Source organism: Scyliorhinus canicula, chromosome 16, assembly GCF_902713615.1.
Source record: "Scyliorhinus canicula chromosome 16, sScyCan1.1, whole genome shotgun sequence".
Classification (NCBI taxonomy): Eukaryota; Metazoa; Chordata; class Chondrichthyes; order Carcharhiniformes; family Scyliorhinidae; genus Scyliorhinus; species Scyliorhinus canicula.
In genome coordinates, this window is record NC_052161.1 from 127,287,675 (window position 1) to 127,307,876 (window position 20,202).

Consider the following 20,202-nt stretch of genomic DNA (forward strand, 5'->3'; position numbering starts at 1 on the left):
TATATTTCGGATAAGACAGAGGTGAGGAGAAATTACTTCTCTCAAAGGGCCGGGAATCTGTGAAACTGTTTACCCTAGAGTAGAGTGGACACCAGAACACTAAACAAAATCAGAGTACCCAATTATTTTGTTTCCAATTGAGGGGCAATTTAGCGTGGCCAATCCACCTACTCTGCATGTCTTTGGGTTGTGGGGGTGAGACCCACGCAGACACGGGGAGAACGTGCAAACTCCACATGGACAGTGACCCGGGGCCGGGATCGAACCCGGGTCCTCGGCGCCGTGAGGCAGCAGTGTTAACCACTGCGCCACTGTGCTGCCCTCACTAAACAAATTTAAGGAGGAAATTGATGGATTGTTTTTGCATTAATAACGGGATGAAGGGTTATGGGAAGCAGCCAGGAAGGTGGGAATGAGGTGGAGATGAGATGATTGTATTGAATGCCAGAACTTGTAAGATCGGGAAAATGCTTGTAAATCTGACTGCAGCAGCGGATTAAATGCTTTCTGAATGTTTACACCTGTAATAATTAAGTGTGGCTTTACACACACACCAATAAAAATGGATACAGTGCCACACTTTGAAACTAACTAGGATTTTCTTTCTCCCAGGTTTTGGTCTGTATGTTTATCCAAACAGCTTTTTTCAGTATGAGGGAGAATGGAAGAAGGGGAAAAAGCATGGTAAGTTCTCCTTGTGCTGCTTTTTGAGGTGTTACAAATTTCACTCAACGCTTCCTTCTTTGTGTGTTGCCAAAGAACTTTAAAAAGTATACATTTTTATTAAATTCTCCATTTACAATAAATTTTATAACAAAACTAACATCACTACGCAACAAAAACACAACCAACCGTATGCCCCTCATCCACAAAAGAAAGGAAAAATAAAACCCTTTAGCAGCTGATGGTGACTAATTCCTTAAAGTAGTCATTAAATGGCTGCCATCTCCGATGGAACCCCTCATCTGCCCTCCTGACGGTGTACTCAATTGTCTCTAGGTACAAGAATTCCATTAGGTCATCCAACCATACCGAGGCTCTGGATGGGGTAGGAAACGTCCATTCCAGCAGAGCCCGCCTCTCGGCAATTAACGTGGCAAAGACGAGAACATTTGCCTTCATCTCTGTTTGCATCCCTTCATCCCAAAATGGCCACCAAAGTTCAAGGCTCCAGATCAATATTCAGAATTGCTGACATGGTACTAAAGAACGAGACCCGACAACTTACCAGTTTGGGGTGTGTGTGTGTGTGTGTGTAGATGGCCGGCCCCCCGGTGCACCGCACGAACCTGACCTCTCCCTCTGTAAAGAAGCCACCCATTTTAGCCTTGGTCAGGTGAGCGTTATGCAACTACCTTCAGCGGAATCAGGTCGAGCCGCAAACAAGGCATAGACGTCACCCTACAAAGGGCAACACTCCACACTTCATCATCCCCTATAGCTCCCAACTCCCCCTCCCACTTCACTTTCACCTCATCCCCCGGAGCCGATTCCTTTGACAGGATCCGCCCATAGATGTCAAACGTGCTACCCCCTCCGACCCCCCCTCCCCCTAGAGAAAGGATCCTCTCCAACAGAGACTTGGTGGTGCCAACATCGGCAAGGTGGGAATGAAAATGTGCGGGGGTGGGGGGGGGGGGGGAGGGGGGGAGATCGGCGATGCAGCAGGGAAACCCACTAGTGGGGCTGGTTTAGCACAGTGGGCTAAACAGCTGTTTTGGAATGCTGAACAGGGCCAGCAGCACGGTTCAATTCCCGTACTGACCTCCCCAAACAGGCGCCGGAACGTGGCGACTAGGGGCTTTTCACAGTAAGTTAATTGAAGCCTACTTGTGACAATGAGCGATTATTATCATTATTATTATTATTATTAATAATAATGCCATGCTAATGTATTTAAATGAGGACCCTCCACACACACTGGGAACCCCTCCCACCATACGGGATCCCCCCCCCCCCCCCCCCCCCCCCTCCTTGGACCAAGAGGCAGCACCAGTTCACTAGCCCAGGCATGTCCCTATCTCACCTGGGGGGCCGCATTTACCCTTGCGTCCTGGCATAGTCTCTTCGCCTGGTTCATGTTGATCCAGATCTCGCGAGGCATTCCGGGCATCGCAAATCTTGCGGGATTTAACAGCCTCATGCCGTTCGATCGCGCCCAGCAGCTTTAATGCAGCATCATTTCCTCAGTACTGCACTCGAGTGTCTGCCCAGAGTTTAGTGCCAGGTCTCTGAAGTGGGGCTTTGAACTTACAGCTTGCTGACCCAGAGGCAAGTGTGCTACTCATAAAGCAGTGGCCAATATCCATATGATTATATGCTCCTAAAAATTTGTTTCATAGTACATGTCTGCTTCTTATAGACACTACTTTCTGTGACCTGTCACGACATGTCCCTGGCCCTACATTATGGTTGATAGTTTTGAAAACTATGTTCCAATTTTTGTCACCTGTTTTCTTCCTCATTGGTAATGTCTATCTTCAAAAAAAACCTTTTAGAGAGTAATTGTCATTGATTGCTGTCACTATCCTGAGATTTGTAAACAGGGCCCGCAGTTCAAATTTGAACCCACTGGCTCTGACAGACATGGAAGGCTCTGATTGACTTTATTTTTGGCCACACTAGGTATTGGGAAGTTTCTGATGAAGGACGGCAGTTACTACGAGGGGGAGTTTCTGAATGGAGAAATAGAAGGGAATGGTGTTCGGTACTGGGCCGCCTCAGGTATGAAAACTCCTCGCATTGCTACCTATTAAAAGAATCACTAACAGATGAGCTTAAACATGTATCATCTTTCAGAAAAATAGAACCAAGAGCTGAGAGACATTGAGCAAATAAACTACCTATCAGCCATTTTCACTTCAGTGATTTCACCCACATATGATTAAACATTTTTGTATATTATTATATTTTGTGTTTCTTTGTTTCCTCTACGGACTTAAGAACATAAGAACTAGGAGCAGGAGTAGGCCATCTGGCCCCTCGAGCCTGCTCCGCCATTCAATGAGATCATGGCTGATCTTTTGTGGACTCAGCTCCACTTTCCCGCCCGAACACCATAACCCTTAATCCCTTTTTTCTTCAAAAAACTATCTATCTTTACCTTAAAAACATTTAACGAAGGAGCCTCAACTGCTTCACTGGGCAAGGAATTCCACAGATTCACAACCCTTTGGGTGAAGAAGTTCCTCCTAAACTCAGTCCTAAATCTACTTCCACTTATTTTGAGGCTATGCCCCCGAGTTCTGCTTTCACCCGCCAGTGAAAACAACCTGCCCGCATCTATGCTATCTATTCCCTTCATAATTTTATATGTTTCGATAAGATCCCCCCTCATCCTTCTAACTTCCAACGAGTACAGTCCCAGTCTACTCAACCTCTCCTCGTAATCCAACCCCTTCAGCTCTGAGATTAACCTAGTGAATCTCCTCTGCACACCCTCCAGCGCCAGTACGTCCTTTCTCAAGTAAGGAGACCAAAACTGAACACAATACTCCAGGTGTGGCCTCACTAACACCTTATACAATTGCAGCATAACCTCTCTAGTCTTAAACTCCATCCCTCTAGCAATGATGGACAAAATTCCATTTGCCTTCTTAATCACCTGTTGCACCTGTAAACCAACTTTCTGTGACTCATGCACGAGCACACCCAGGTCTCTCTGCACAGCGGCATGCTTTAATATTTTATTGTTTAAATAATAATCCCGTTTTGATCCCGACTTGATACCCTTTAGTTTATTTCTTTGTTTCTAAATGTTTGGCCTCTTCTCGAACAGTTCATATTGTCTCCGTCCTATTGTTGCACGTTTTACTATGGGCGTAAAACGCGTTTATTGGAGTGTATTAACACGCCTCCGAGTTCGACGTGTGCTTAACACTGCTAGGCTCTGTTCTATGTAATTATTTAGCTCTGGAGTCGCCAGTTGCCGTATAGGCAACGTCACAAGTATTCCAAGGTCAAATTCAAAGTAATAAAGACGATACACCGATTAGTCAAGTTCAAACGATCAATATTTATTATACAGTTAATAATAAATACTCATGCACACACTAAGAGACTAAGCTACAACTAAACATAAGCAAACAGAATACTTATCTAACAGGAACAGGCAAGGTCAGAGAACGAGGCCTTCGTCCTGGTTTTGTCTGCAGCCTTCAGCAAGCGTTCTGGCACTTGGGAGTCTAGTGGGCTTGGATCGCGTAGCGAGCGTTGAACTTACGGTTTCGGCGGCTGGTGCTCAACGGCTGGAGTCAGGATACCAGGTGTCAGTCGGAGCCGGAGCACGGGTTTAACAGACCGGACAACACGAGGTCCCTATCTTTTATAGGGGTTCCGTTGTCCTTCCCTCTTCTCGGGCGGGCTCTACCTATTGGATCAATTTCTTATCGATACTGGATTAATTCCCCAATGCGAGGGGGTCTCCGTGATGGAGGGGGCGTTTCTTATGTCCTTTTGTTCGGAGGTTTCTGGTGCCTCGATGTCTGGGTCTTGATTGGAATGTGTCCATTCAGAACCAAATGTATCTATTGTGTGGGTGTTCAAGTCTGATGGCCTCATTAGCATGCAAAGCGTTTTGCCATTTGCACCTAGCTAAGGTCTTTTCACCTGAGCCCAAACTGGTTTCTGCTGCTGCAGAATGCAAACTGCTCTTTGCAGACTGCTGTTCTGGCTGAACTGTCTGTTTCTCAGCAGCCTTCCATTTTAGTTTGGCTCAGTGTCCATTTTGCGTGGCCAGCATGGCTACACTATGTGTAAGGTTGAGTGAGAATTAGAATTGCTGATGTTTCAAACTTGACTGCTGCTTCAGTTGATGGACAGTTACTTGCATTTATATAACACCTTTAACGTAGTAAACATCCCAAAAGACTTCACAGAAACATTATTAGACAACATTTGACACTGACCCACATTTTTAAAAAAAATTTAGATTACCCAATTATTTTTCCAATTAAGGGGCAATTTTAGCATGGCCAATCCACCTAATCTGCACATTTTTGGGTTGTGGGGGCGAAACCCACGCAGACACGGGGAGAATGTGCAAACTCCACATGGACAGTGACCCAGAGCCGGGATCGAACCTGGGACCTCAGCGCCGTGAGGCAGTTGTGCTAACCACTAGGCCACCGTGCTGCCCTACACTGACCCACATAAGGAGATATTAGGGAAGATGATGAAACACTTGGTCAAAGAATAGGGTTTTAAGGAGCATCTTTAAAGAGAAGAGAGATGAAGAGGTCGGGGAATGACATTCCAGAAACTGGGACCCAACAACTGAACTCACGGTTGCCAATGGTGGAGCAATTAAACGTGGTGATGTGTGCGAAACCAGTTGTAAGAGTGCTGAGTCCTTGGAAGGTTGTTGGGCTGGCAGAGGTTACAAAGGGGGAAAGGTCATGGAAGAATTTGAAAAGAAGGGTTAGACTTTTAAAATCCAGGTGTTGCCAGACCGAGAGGCATTGTGGATCAGCGAGCATAATGGTGATGGGTAAATAGGACTTGGTGCCAGTTAGGATATAGTTAGCAGAATTTTAGTTGAGCTGAAATTTAGGAAGGTGCAAGGTGGGATGCCACGCATGGGAACATTGGAATAGTCAAGAGGGTTTTAGCAGTGGATAGGCTGAGGCACTGAGAGTGATTTTATGAGGTAAGAGAAGGTAGTTGCTTTGCAGATCAGTGGGAATCATTTTCCAGTGGCTCTCTTATGGAAACTGCCTTCACGTGGATATCTGGGGCGGGATTCACCACAATCGGTGAATTGGCGCAACACTAGCGCCAAGAACGGCGCAAACCACTCTGGCATCGGGCCAACCAGAAGTTGAGGAATTTTCCGCATTTCCGGGGGCTAGGTCGGCGCCGGAGCGGTTTGCGCCGCGCCAGCCTGCGCCGAAGGGACTGCGCGAGTTAACGCATGCGCAGAATCGCAGGCGTGGTTTAACGCATGCGCAGACTGTCTGGCGTAATCTGGCGCATGCGCAGGGGGTGTCTTCTCCACGCCGGCCATGGCGGAGCCCTACAGGGACTGGCGCGGAAGGAAGGAATGCCCCTATGGCACAGGCCTGCCCGCAGATCAGTGGGCCCCGATCTCGGGCCAGGCCATCATGCCCCCCCCCCCCCCCCCCCCCCCCTCCGGGGCTGGATCCCCCTCCCCCCACGGACCGAACCAGCCGGCCTACCAGCCAAGTCCCGCCATGTGGGACCATGTCCAATCCACACCGATGGGACTGGCCAGAAACCAACGGCCGCTCAGCCCATCAGGACCCAGAGAATTGCCGGGGTGGGCCACTGCCAACGACACCAACCGGCGTGGCGTGATCCCCGCGCCCGCCCGAAAACCCGCGCCGGAGAATAAGGCAGCCAGTGTCGGGGTGGTGGGGCGGGATTCTCAGCCGCACCCCCCCCCCAGGATTCTCTGACCTGGTGGGGGGTCGAAGAAACCCGCCCCGGGCCGGTAAGGACAGGATTGGACTCCTCTGTGATGGCCATCCTGGATGCACAGCCTTCTTGACACTTACTGTTTTGTCTCATACATGAGTATTTAATACTGGAGGGCCTTTTGGGAAGAAAGACAAAATAATGCAGTTATATACAACACTTTAGACAAAGAATGGGTGTTTAATTAGGTACCAGATTGCTTTCAGCTCTTAGAAACAGCTACATTACATTTTTTTTAATGCTTTTCATTTTTATAGGAAATGAATATTGTGGGCAGTTCTCCCAGGGAGAGATCCATGGATATGGAGTGATGAAGTACTTTAATGGGGCCCGGTATGAGGGGGAGTTTCACTATGGTGCCCGAACAGGTGAATATATTTGATTTTTGACTCCACCTACAGCCTGACTGTGCAACACCACGTTGTACCTTGTGGAGTTCCCTATACCTACAGAGCCATAGGCTGACCCTCTGCTTCTTACTGAGAGGATGTGTAACTCTAACTAACTTATTTCTTTGTTTAGGGCATGGAGCAATGATAGATAATGAGGGACAGGTATACCGAGGCTCCTTCCACAGCAATAAGAGACAAGGAGAAGGAGAGTTGTTCTATCAGTAAGTGAACGGCAGATTAGAGAACCCGTCGATGCTTCACTCAAGTCCTCCTAGTTAGTGAGACAATACTTAAGAATGTGCAGAATAAGCCACACAGCTGTTTCTAGCCCATTTGTTTTTCTGATTTTCCCTAAGCTTTTATCTCTTTCTGTCCACCCAATTTTGAAAGTCCCAAAATATTATATGTAGAAGGGAATAGAATTAATATCACAGAAAAAGGCCATTCGGCCCAACTGCTGCGCGCTGGTATTTCTCCTTCACACAAGCTTCCTTCCACCTTAGTTCATCTTACCTCATCAGCATATCCTTTATGACAGGATTTCCCAGGTGATTTTCCAATCAAAAATAGACACTAGAAGCGCATAGCTTTAAGTATGGTGAATAAGATGGGGAAATGTTGGGTGCGATTCAGCGACCATGTTGCACCCGGCGTGGATCCGGGTACAACGGGTGAATCATGTGAGAGCCCCAAATTGGGCTCCGTGCTGGGCCGATTGCGAATCACCCGACTCGCTCTACCCAGCGCAATCTGGATCTCAGCCTCGCTGGGCGAGGTCCAGATCTGCATATCTAAATAAGCTAGTAGGCTCATTTAAATACCCGGACGCCGGATTGGCGAATTCACCCAGCACCAAGGAGTCAATGGCCACACCTGAGAGACCTCGCCAGGGGTGTACCAGGTGTAACAGCACCTCGCGCGGGGGGGGGGTTGGTCTCGCAGGCCATTAGAGACCCTCGGTTGGTTGGGGACAGGGCAGGGTGGTACCCAGCTTGGCAGTGCCACTCTGGCCTAGAGAATGGGGGGGGATGTCCAGAAAGCTGGGGGAGGTGTGGGGGGGGGGGGGGGAGGGGGGGGGGGGAGGGGGGGGGTTGGTCTCGCAGGCCATTAGAGACCCTCGGTTGGTTGGGGACAGGGCAGGGTGGTACCCAGCTTGGCAGTGCCACTCTGGCCTAGAGAATGGGGGGGATGTCCAGAAAGCTGGGGGAGGTGTGTGTGTGGGGGGGGGGTTGCTGAAAGGGTGTGTGGATCAGGATTGCTGTTTAAAATAGTGTCACAATCTGTGAGGAGATCGCCAGCAGGAAATCACCTAAAGTGTGACCTCAGCAGGGAGAAACTTCCCAAAGCCCCAAACACTGGCAATGTGCCGATGAATAGCAGCGTGAATCTCGGCGCTGTAACTGTCCAAAAACACCCCACCAAACATCCCCAAACACAGACTTTAACCTTTGTCTGCTGAATCGCGCCTGTTATCAGCATTTTGGAGGAGAAGTTCCACTCTGTCCTCATAGTGCAGTCAAATCCGAAATGTCTCACCTTGGACATGGTACCAAAGCATGATAAGCTCCATGAAGTGTAGCTCAATTGGGACTCGGTGCCTTCAGAAGAGGACAGGAGAGGATTAAACTGCCAGAGAGAACTCTTTAGAAGTGGGTGGTGGTCACTTCCGGTGTGGACCATGGAGTAAGTGGTCACACACAAGGCAGCTCCTGCCCAAGGTTATCGAAAAGAGCTCTTTTTTAATCAATACGGGGTAGAATTTTGCTGAAAAGATGGAGGTGAATGTTGGAGGAGTACTTTCCCCCAGGAATGGTATGTCTCTTGGTTACCAGACCCGGCAGAAACAGTGAAAGATTTGGCTGGAGCTGCGGTAAAGACAAAAGCCTCTTCCAGCATGCAGGCGGGGGAAGGGCGAGCTTAAAGGCTTCAAGCTGACTTGAGGGCCTTTATTAAAGCTGAATTGTAGCAGCAGAGGGAACAACTGTGAAAAGATCTCGCCAAGGCCATTGAAGAAGTGGTGACGAGACTTCCGGTGGCGGCCATGGAGGAGTAGGTCACACATTCGGCAGCTCCCGTCTGGAACGGACTCTCTGACCTTTTTCAGGAGTTTCCACGGACTTTTTGGAGCAGATTGGTGAAGCGAACACTGCCAAAAGGATTCCCCCTCTGTTGTATGGATAACTGGACCAGGAATGGCTGGGCGAAGCATTTAAATCCCAGCAGACAGAAGCGTGCGGAGCGGGCGCCGAGGCACGGCATGGCGGCCGGTATAGACCAGGGTGCATGGGCGCAGTGGGCACAGGAGAAACAGGAGTTCCTTAGGGGCTGCTTTGCTGATCTTAAAAAGGACATGCTGGCCCCGATGAAGGCATCAATAGACCAAATGATCGCAACTCAGGCGACACAGGGAAAGCGATTAAGGAGATGGAGAAAAAGCTATTCGACCATGAGGACGAGTTGGTCGTATTAGCCCTTAAGGTGGAGGCGCAGGATGACCGCCACAAGAAGAGGCAGGAGATGCTGGAGGACCTACAAAATAGGTCCAGGAGACAGAACTTGAGAATTGTGGGCCTCCCCGAAGGTGTGGGCGGGTCGGATGCGGGAGCATTTGTGTCCAAGATGCTGGAGACGCTGATAGGGACGGGGGTATTCCCTCGCAAGGAAGCCCAAGGCGAATGAACCGCCGAGGGCCATTGTGGTGAGATTTCATTGCTTCTCGGACAAGGAAGTTTGCGGTGGGCAAAAAAAGAACGGAACAGCAGGTGGGAGAACAGCGTGATACGCATCTACCAGGACCTGGGTGAGGAGCTGGCCAAGAGGCGTCCTGGATTCAACCTGGTGAAGGCGACCCTCTTCAGCAAGGGCGTGAAATTTGGGATGCTACACCCAGCGAGGCTATGGGTCACGTACAAGGGACAAGCATCACTATTTTGAGACGCTGGACGAGGCATGGTCATTCGTCAAACAAGAAAAGCTGGATTAGAATTAAAGGACAGCTAAGCTTTGTTGGAATGCGGCAGTGGGGCTGGGTAACACGGTACCGTTTCTAATATAAGATTGTATACAATGTTGGGTGCGTGTAAGGGCTGTGTTGGTGGCTGGAGGGTGCAGTGATTTTGGCAAAATTGAGATACGGAGGGGGGAGGGGGCCCTGTACGTAGGGCGAATTTTCAGGAAATTGGAGCCTTGGTTCAACAAGTGTCTCCTCACGGGGCAATGTTAGTGTCATCTGTTTATTTTTTGTTTCGTATTACTATTTACTCACTGGGGCTAGAGAGATAGTTTAATTGGTTTATTCATTGGGGAGAAGGGTCCGGACAATGAGGCGACAGTCTGATCGGCGCCAGGGGCGGGAGCTGCCAGGGTCAGCATGGGTCAGCTGGGGGGGTGAGCAAGTTCTCAGCTGGTGCTTGGCGGAGGCTTTTGGGACATGGGGTTGTTGGCGGGTGAAAGGGAGGGGAGGGATGCTACTTTGCTGACATAGAAGGTATCAATTTTGGGCTACCAATTGAGGGTCGAGGCGGCGGTTCCCTGTGGGGGCGCTCGAGGAAGCGAATGGCGCGGGCTCGAGGTTGGCCAAGAAAGGTCGATGGCTAGTCGGCAGCAGGGGAGTTATCTCCCCTGTCCAGGCCGATCACGTGGAATGTGAGGGGTTTGAATGGGTGGTCAAAAGAGCGCGCGTGTTCGCGCATCTAAGGGGGTTAAAGGCAGACGTAGCAATGCTTCAGGAGACACATTTAAAGCTCGCAGATCACACGAGATTGAGAAAGGGATGGGTAGGCCCGGTGTTCCATTCAGGGCTGGATTCGAAGACCAGGGGGTAGCAACTCTGATCCGTAAGGGTGTGGCATTCGCGGCTGGGAGAATTGTGGCAGATAAGGGGGGGTAGGTATATAATGGTGAGTGGAATGTGGGAGGGGGTCCGGGTGGTGTTTGTGAACGTCTATGCTCCGAATTGGGATGATGTGGAATTTATGAGACACATGCTAGGCAAAATCCCTGGAGGTTCGCGTGGCCGAGAGCGAAGGAGTTCTCTTTTTTCTCCCACGTTCATAAGATTTATTCCTGCATAGACTTCTTTGTCTTGAGCAGGGTGTTAATCCCAAAGGTGGCGGGGACAGAATACTCAGCAATCACAGTCTCGGACCATGCCCTGCACTGGGTGGACCTGCGGCTTGGTGAGGAGAGAGGGCAGCGCCCACTCTGGAGACTGGATGTGGGGCTGCTGGCGGACGAAGAGGTTTGCGGGCAGATTAGCAGGAACATCCAGGATTACCTGGAAACAAACGATACAGGTGAGGTAGCAGCGGCAACGGTCTGGGAGGCTCTGAAGGCCGTTGACAGAGGGGAACTCATCTCAATTTGATCCCATAGGGAAAAGAAAGAAAGAGCGGAGAGGGAGAGACTGGTGGAGGAGATACTCAGAGTGGACAGGAGATACGCGGAGGCCCCCGAGGCGGGGCTACTGACGGAGCGGCGGAGTCTGCAGGCAGGGGCGTCCGTGTTTACGTCGACGACATAATAATCTGGTCCACCACCCCGCAGGAGCACATCAGCCGCCTCAAGCGAGTCTTCAAGCACATAATCGAGCATGGCCTCCGCCTCAATAGAGCCAAATGCTCTTTCGGCCAGTCAGACATTAAATTCCTGGGTGACCATATTTCCCATTTGGATGTGCGACCCGATGAGGACAAAATTGCTGCTATCATTTCCATGAAAACGCCCGAGGACAGGAAAGCGGTCCTCCGGTTCTTGGGCATGGTAAATTTCCTAGGAAAGTTTATTCCCAACCTCGCCTCGCATACCACGGCTCTCAGGAACCTGGTCCAAAAGACAATGGACTTCCAGTGGCTCTCTGCCCACGAGCTCGAGTGGAGGGAACTGAAGGCCAAGCTATCGACGGCCCCAGTGCTGGCCTTTTTTTGATCCGGCCAAGGAAACGAAAATCTCTACGGACGTCAGTCAGTCTGGCATAGGAGCCGTGCTTCTGCAGCGTGATGAGGCCTCGTCATGGGCCCCCGTTGCGTATGCGTCACGGGCAATGACCCCCACGGAACAGCGCTACGCGCAAATAGAGAAGGAGTGCCTCGGCCTTCTGACCGGTGTTGTGAAGTTCCACGACTATGTTTATGGACTTCCCCAGTTTACTGTCGAGACCGACCATCGTCCGCTCGTCAGCATAATACAAAGGGACTTGAATGATATGACGCCTCATCTCCAGCACATCCTGCTAAAGCTCCGGAGGTATGATTTCCAACTCGTTTATACCCCTGGCAAAGACCTTATCGTTGCCGACGCCCTCTCTAGGTCGGTTACCATTCCATGCGATCACGAAGGGTTCATTTGCCAGGTCGACGCTCAAGTTCAGTTCGCAGCCTCCCACTTGCCAGCATCGGATGCACGCCTGGTACAAATTCGCTGCGAGACAGCGGATACCCCCTACTACAGCGTGTCATGCACCTAATAACGGATGGGTGGCTCAAGGGCCAATGCCCATAATTTTACAACGTTCGAGATGATCTGGCGGTCGTTGATGGGGTTCTCCTGAAGCTAGACCGCATCGTGATCCTGCACAGCATGCGCCAGCTGGTCCTAGAGCAGCTGCACGAAGGCCATCTGGGCGTTGAAAAATGTCACCGCAGAGCCAGGGAAGCTGTCTATTGGCCGGGAATCAGCGACGACATTGCCAATGCGGTACTCAACTGCCCCACTTGCCAGCGTTTTCAGCCGCCCAACCACGGGAGACTCTGATGCCCCATGAGTTGGTTACATCGCCCTGGACCAAGGTGGGCATTGGTCTGTTCCACGCATTGGGTAGGGACTTTGTATTAATTACTGATTACTTCTCAAGCTACCCGGAGGTCACAGGTTGCACGACCTCACTTCATTCGGGAGTGCAAAGAGACATTTGCCCGGCATAGCATCCCGCTCACAGTGATGTCGGACAATGGCCCCTGCTTCACAAGCCAAGAATGGGCCAGCTTCGCACGGCAGTACAACTTTGCACACATCACATCCAGTCCCCTGTACCCTCAGTCCAATGGCAAAGCAGAAAAGGGGGTTCACATTGTCAAGAGGCTTCTCTGCAAGGCTGCCGATGCCGGATCTGACTTCTATCTCGCTTTGTTGGCCTATCGCACCACCCCGCTCTCCACTGGGCTGTCGCCTGCACAGTTGCCGATGAATCGTTCCCTGAGGATGACGGTGCCGTCTATTCATACCCCGAATCTTGACCTGGTTCCCGTGCTTCACAAGATGCAGACATCTCAGGCACAGCAAAAGGCGACACACAACTCGCGTGCTGCTGATCTCCCCGACATCCAGCCGAACGACAAGGTTCGCATTCACCTCCCGGATGGTGGCTGGTCTGCACCTGCTGTTGTCCTCAGGCAGGTGGCCCCCCCATTCCTTCCTGGTTCGGTTACCAGACGGATCCATTCGGCGCCGCAATCGGCGTACCCTTCGCCTTGTTCCACAGTCATCACGGGGTCCTCCGAGTAGCTCCTCTGCTGACCCTGCCATGGACTGTGCAGAGCTTCTGGTCACTCTGCCTCCCCCTGACTGTGTTGCAGCCCACCCAGCTCTTGACCTGGCGGCTATCAACCCACCCTTGAGACGGTCAACCAGAGTTCATCGGCCACCTCAGAGACTGAATTTATGAGCTTTGCAAATTTATGGACTCTCTGAGATGTTTCCTTCCTTGCTCAATCGTTTTCTATTGGTTTGTATATAGCACTGTTCTTGTTTAATTTATTGCATACTAACTATCTGCACCAGGCACCTTCCTTTGTATATAGCTTTGTTTTCCTGTGATCTGTACATATGTCTTCGCACCTCACATGTAGTTAGGAACATTCTTCACACACCCACTATTTATTGTCACACATTCACATCACATCTTTTTTAAAAGGGGGGGATGTCATAATATACACCAGTATATCATGGTGCAGACACACACTGATGGACATACACTAGGACCAATCGACATGCACAAACACTGCAGCCAATCACCAGTTAGAACACACGCACTATAAAGACAGAGGGCATCACTTTTCCAGCTCATTCTGGATGCTGCCTCTCAGAAGCACAAGAGCTCATCAAGTACAGTACAAACTCACACCACATGCTGAGAGATTCAACTGGTTCAGACAGGCACAGGTCTCTAGTTAAACTAACATCGTGTAAACCCACAGTTATAGTATGTCTAGTATTTTATCAGAGTTAATAAAATAGTGTTGAACCTTCTTCAGTGTTGGTGGCATATGTCTGCTTCACGAGTCCACAGTGCCCAACACTTCAGTTGACTCTTAAATATCCTCTGAAAGGCCAGTTAGGGACAGGCAATAAAAGCTGGCCCAGCCAGTGACACCCAAATCCCCTGAATGACTAAAAATAGACTTATCTCATTGTACAAACAATACACAGAACAGGGCACTGCCACCCCATATATGATGAACTTTAAAATCAATTAATGAGGAAAAGGATTGCTTTGACACGAACTAATGACTCTTTTACTGCTGGGTTAGAAAGTCTTTGTTGCTCCATCAATACAAATTTCATTCTGTCAAATCTCAAGTGGATTTCTTTGTGAAGGATTTCATTAATATGCCTGCTCGCAGTTACTCATCCACACAGTCATGTTTTAATGACCTTGTGCCCTCCTTTCATGGCAGTGCCCTGCTCAGAATCATTGCCTGTCTTCTCTCAAGCATCTTCCCCATATCTTTCATATGTCTTCATTGGAACTGATTGACTGCGAACGGTAAAGTTCAGTCGCTGGTCTGTGCTGACTTAGCTGACTTTGGCCTGGGTTGGAGGAAGGGAACGAAACAATGGCAACACCAAGCTCCTGGGCTAGGACAGTGTAAATCAGACAAGGTTCCTCCGTGGCTCTTCAGTGATCCCTGTTGAGTGAGGAAGGCAATAGGCTCAGCTGATGTACCCTCTGGGCTCGAATGCATTGACAACTGTTTTTACTGAGGCATCGGTAGACATTTGGTGAGGCTAGGCAACTTCAGGAGAGAAAGAAATGAGAGGAGAAAAGGCAGGTGACGTGAAGGAATCAGAATCAAAGCAAAGAGAACTGATCTTGGCACTGACTTTAGCTACATTTGTATTGGACTCAGGCTGCAGCTAGTGACACCAATAGCTCACGGTGCCAGTTAACTGTGGGCTTCAGGTGGTAAATGGGCACAATTGTCATAATCATGCATAAAAACATCCTTGATTTTTCCAATTATCGCATATTGTTTCTGTGGGTACGGACTCCATTAAGGGATACAATTTTCTATAAGCACTGCATAGTGTTAGGGTACAGGTCCATCCATGGGCATTGAGTAATGTCACAGTACGGTTCTATAGTAATGTAGGAGTGCAGTTTTCCTCTATCTCATCCAGGCAGCCTTTCTTTGTGTGTTTTGGCAGATCTCTGCTAGTCATGAACTGGATAGTCAGGTTTTTCAGTGGGCGTCTAGTAATTCCAAAAATGGAAATCTGCTGCCAAAATTAATTTTTTGTTCAACTAGAAACCCACTTTAGTTGCGATATAAGAACGTTAAGTTATTGTCATGTTTTTAAAAATTTTCATAAACTTCTTCAACAGTAACACATTGTCCGACACCTTCCCCTACCCCTGTCCAGTTTTGATCTTCGCTAAATATGGCTGGCCAGTGTTTGACCCTGGTAAACCACAGCGGAGGCTGCTGTTGGCCGTACCTTATGTCCACACACCTGCACTTTCCAACAGAGAGCACTTGATACTGTTTAGGAGTGGAAACCTCGAGCCAATTTTCCTCACTCCCACTTCCCTCTATGCAGACACATTAAGGTCAGTTGGTGGATCCTCCCCTTCTTCCCACTAAGAATGGCAGATTTAGCACCAACCAGGGACTAAAACCTCTCTATGTTTGACTCTGTTATACTGATCAGTGGCTTTACTCAGTTAGCTGCTGGAGGAGTTGGCAAGATCACTTTTACTGGTTAATGGCTTGGAGTAAAGAATATGGCAATATACTGAACTCAGACCACTCATTGTATAAAATCTTGAGGAGAAGGGGTATTAGCTGAAGTTGTCTTTACATTAGCTAACATTAGCTAACTTCTGCTATTTTGACCAGCCAGCTGTAGCTGTGTGTGTCTGCACAACAGGAATATAGAGTTAATTGAAGGTGCGACTGTGTAAAGGAGTGAGCAATTCTAATGTGCCAGTATGACTCTGTAGAGCCAGCTCTGACTTGACTAGAATAGAATTGTATGAGGCACTCATGAAGGAATTGGTCTCTCCCCCACCCCCTCCCCCTTTGCCTTAAGCTTTGAACCACATGAAATGTAACTCCAATATGACTAAAGACAAACAGGGAAGGAGTGTCGGCAATGAAGTATCTGTCGGTAGTTGTCCTCTTGTCGCTATGTCGGAAAGCTGCAAGTTCAAGTCACACTTCTGGCACCTGAACATTTGATCTAGGCTGACACCTCAGTGCAGCATTGTGCAAAGTGCTATTTTTGGGATGAGACATTAAATTGAGGTCCATCCGCTTGCATGGGGAATGGAAGCAGCAACCATTTTGTGGTGATCCAGTGAACACTTATCCCTCAACCAGCACCAGCAACACAGATACGATGGTCTTAGAACATAAGAACATAAGAACATAAGAACTAGGAGCAGGAGTAGGCCATCTGGCCCCTCGAGCCTGCTCCGCCATTCAATGAGATCATGGCTGATCTTTTGTGGACTCAGCTCCACTTTCCCGCCCGAACACCATAACCCTTTATTCCTTTATTCTTCAAAAAACTATCCATCTTTATCTTAAAAACATTTAATGAAGGAGCCTCAACTGCTTCACTGGGCAGGAAATTCTATAGATTCACAACCCTTTGGGGATAGAAGTTCCTCCTAAACTCAGTCCTAAATCTACTTCCCCTTATTTTGAGGCTATGCCCCCTAGTTCTGCTCTTACCCGCCAGTGGAAACAACCTGCCTGCATTTATCCTATCTATTCCCTTATATGTTTCTATAAGATCCCCCACATCCTACTAAATTCCAACGAGTACAGTCCCAGTCTACTCAACCTCTCCTCGTAATCCAACCCCCTCAACTCTGGGATTAACCTAATGAATCTCCTCTGCACACCCTCCAGTGCCAGTACGTCCTTTCTCAGGTAAGGAGACCAAAACTGAACACAATACTCCAGGTGTGGCCTCACTAACACCTTATACAATTGCAGCATAACCTCCCTAGTCTTAAACTCCATCCCTCTAGCAATGAAGGACAAAACTCCATTCGCTTTCTTAATCACCTGTTGCACCTGTAAACCAACTTTTTGCGACTCATGCACGAGCACACCCAGGTCCCTCTGCACAGCAGCATATTTTAATATTTTATCATTTAAATAATAATCCCTTTTGCTGTTATTCCTACCAAAATGGATAACCTCACATGTGTCAACATTATATTGCATCTGCCAGACCCTAGCCCATTCACTTAAACTATCCAAATCCCTCAGCAGACTTCCAGTATCCTCTGCACTTTTTGCTTTACCACTTATCTTAGTGTCGTCTGCAAACTTGGACACATTACACTTGGTCCCCAACTCCAAATCATCTATGTAAATTGTGAACAATTGTGGGCCCAACACTGATCCCTGAGGGACACCACTATCTACTGATCGCCAACCAGAGAAACACCCATTAATCCCCACTCTTTGCTTTCTATTAATTAACCAATCCTCTATGCTACTACTTTACCCTTAACACTATGCATCATTATCTTAGTAAGAAGTCTTACAACACCAGGTTAAAGTCCAACATGTTTGTTTCAAACACTAGCTTTCGGAGCACTGCTCCTTCCTCACCTGAGGAAGATGCCTCGCTGTTTCTTCCTTGATGATAGATTCCAGCATCTTCCCTACTACCAAAGTTAAGCTAACTGGCCTATAATTATCCACTTTCTGTCTGCGTCCTTTTTTAAACAGTAGTGTCGCGTTTGCTAATTTCCAATCCGCCGGAACCATCCCAGAGTCTAGTGAATTTTGGTAAATTATCACGAGTGCATTTGAAATTTCCCTAGCCATCTCTTTTAGTACCCTGGGATGCATTCGATCAGGGCCAGGAGATTTGTCTACCTTTAGCCCCATTAGCTTGCCCATCACTACTTCCTTAGTGATAACAATCGTTTCAAGGTCCTCACCTGTCATTGCCTCATTTCCATCAGTCACTGGCATGTTATTTGTGTCTTCCACTGTGAGGACCGACCCAAAAAACCTGTTCAGTTCCTCAGCCATTTCCTCATCTCCCATTATTAAATCTCCCTTCTCATCCTCAAAAGGACCAATATTTACCTCAGCCACTCTTTTTTGTTTTATATATTTGTAGAAACTTCTGCTATCTTTTTTCATATTCTGAGCAAGTTTACTCTCATAATCTATCTTGCTCTTCTTTATAGCTTTATTAGTAGCTTTCTGTTGCCCCCTAAAGATTTCCCAATCCTCTAGACTCCCACTAATCTTTGCCATTTTGTATGCTTTTTCCTTCAATTTGAATCTCTCCCTTATTTCCTTAGATATCCACGGTCAATTTTCCCTCTTTCTACTGTCCTTCCTGAGTGCTGGTACAAACTTTTGCCTAGCACTGTAAAAAATAGTTTGGAAGGTTCTTCACTGTTCCTCAACTGTTTCACCATAAAGTCTTTTCTCCCAATCTACCTTAGCCAGCCCTTCTCTCATCCCATTGTCATCTCCTTTGTTTAAGCACAAAACACTAGTGTTTGATTTTACCTTCTCACCCTCCATCTGTATTTTATATTCCATCATATTGTGATCGCTCCTTCCGAGAGGATCCGTAATTATGAGATCATGAATCAATCCTGTCTCATTACACAGGACCAAATCTAGGATCGCTTGTTCCCTCGTAGGTTCCATTACATACTGTTCTTGGAAACTGTTGTGGATACATTCTATAAACTCCTCCTCAAGACTGCCTTGACGGACCTGGTTAAACCAATCGACGTGTAGATTAAAATCCCCCATGGTAACTGCTGTACTATTCATACATGCATCAGTTATTTCTTTGTTAATTGCCCGCCCCACCATAATGTTACTATTTGGTGGCCTATAGACTACTCCTATCAGTGACTTTTTTACCTTAGTATTCCTGATTTCCACCCAAATGGATTCAACCTTATCCATCATAACACCGATGTCATCCTTACATCCTTACTACTGCCCGGATGTCATCCTTAAATAACAGAGCTACACCACCTCCCTTACCAGCCACTCTTTCTTCATCTCATTGTTGTTGGTGGACTGCAAAAAATTGACTTGCCTGCAAAATAGGTGACTGCAGTTCACAGTAACTCATTAGCTGTTTTCTTTCTTTCGTTCATTCTTGCGATGTGGTTTCACTGAAAAGGTGACATTTATCACCCCTCCTTAGTTGCCCTTGCAGGCGTGATGGTGAGTCACATTTTTGAACAGTTGCTTTTTGTGGTGAAATGCCATCACTGTGCTATTGGGTAGGGAGTTCCAGCATTCTGACCCAGTGAACATGGAGCGGCGATATATATTTCCAACTTGTGATAATAATAATCACTTATTGTCACAAGTCGGCTTCAATGAAGTTACTGTGAAAAGCCCCTAGTCGCCACATTCCGGCGCCTGTTCGGGGAGGCCGGTACGGGAATTGAACCCACGCTGCTGCCTTGTTCTGCATTACAAGCCATCTGTTTAGCCCACTGTGCTAAACCTGCCCCTGTGCGATGTGGAGGGGAACTTGTGGGTGTTGATGTTCCCATATGCCAGCTGCCCCTTTTCTTCCACATAGTGAAGATCGCAGGCTTGGGAGGTGCTTTCTAAAAATGCGTTAGCAAGTTGCTGCACTGTAGCCTGTAGATGGCATGGTGTGTCAGTGAGGGAGAAAGTGAATGTTTAAGCTCTGGAGCACTTTGGAACACCCTAACGGCAGGAAAGGTGCTTTCTAAATACAAGTTCTTTCCTCCTTTTATTATTTGGAGCTTATTTCAAAGTTTTGAGGCTGATTTCTACAGATTTCTACAGAATTAGTGCAGCCAAAAAGGGCAGTAAGGTCATGTGGGGTGGCTGCCATTCTTGGCTTCCTCCAGTTAAACTATTGTTGGTGCAGTCTCAGCAATAAATTTGCTTATTGGTGACCCGTCCCTGTCCTCCGTTATTTCCTAAAGGAGATTTTTAAAATGCCTGTGAAAATGTCATGAATATTTTAAGAAGGTACTTTTGCAATAAATCAATTTATAACCTATAGGTGTGGAGTTTAAGCAACGAGGAAGTTGTATCTGGCAGCAAAGCATGTGGTTGTAGCTGAAGGGAAAAGTTGCGCCTGCTGTACTGAATCTTACGATACTTCC

General features: G+C 48.0%; 1 protein-coding gene across 1 annotated transcript in view; it reads left to right on the forward strand.

Moving 5' to 3' along the window:
* The window catches only part of LOC119979455 (MORN repeat-containing protein 1-like), a 261,776-nt gene that overhangs the window by 5,970 nt on the left and 235,604 nt on the right, over nt 1–20,202 (forward strand). The window contains exons 2-5 of the mRNA XM_038821709.1: nt 613–684; nt 2,626–2,724; nt 6,693–6,803; nt 6,958–7,048. Coding sequence (XP_038677637.1) covers nt 613–684; nt 2,626–2,724; nt 6,693–6,803; nt 6,958–7,048 — 373 coding nt within the window. The remainder of the gene's footprint in view (nt 1–612; nt 685–2,625; nt 2,725–6,692; nt 6,804–6,957; nt 7,049–20,202) is intronic.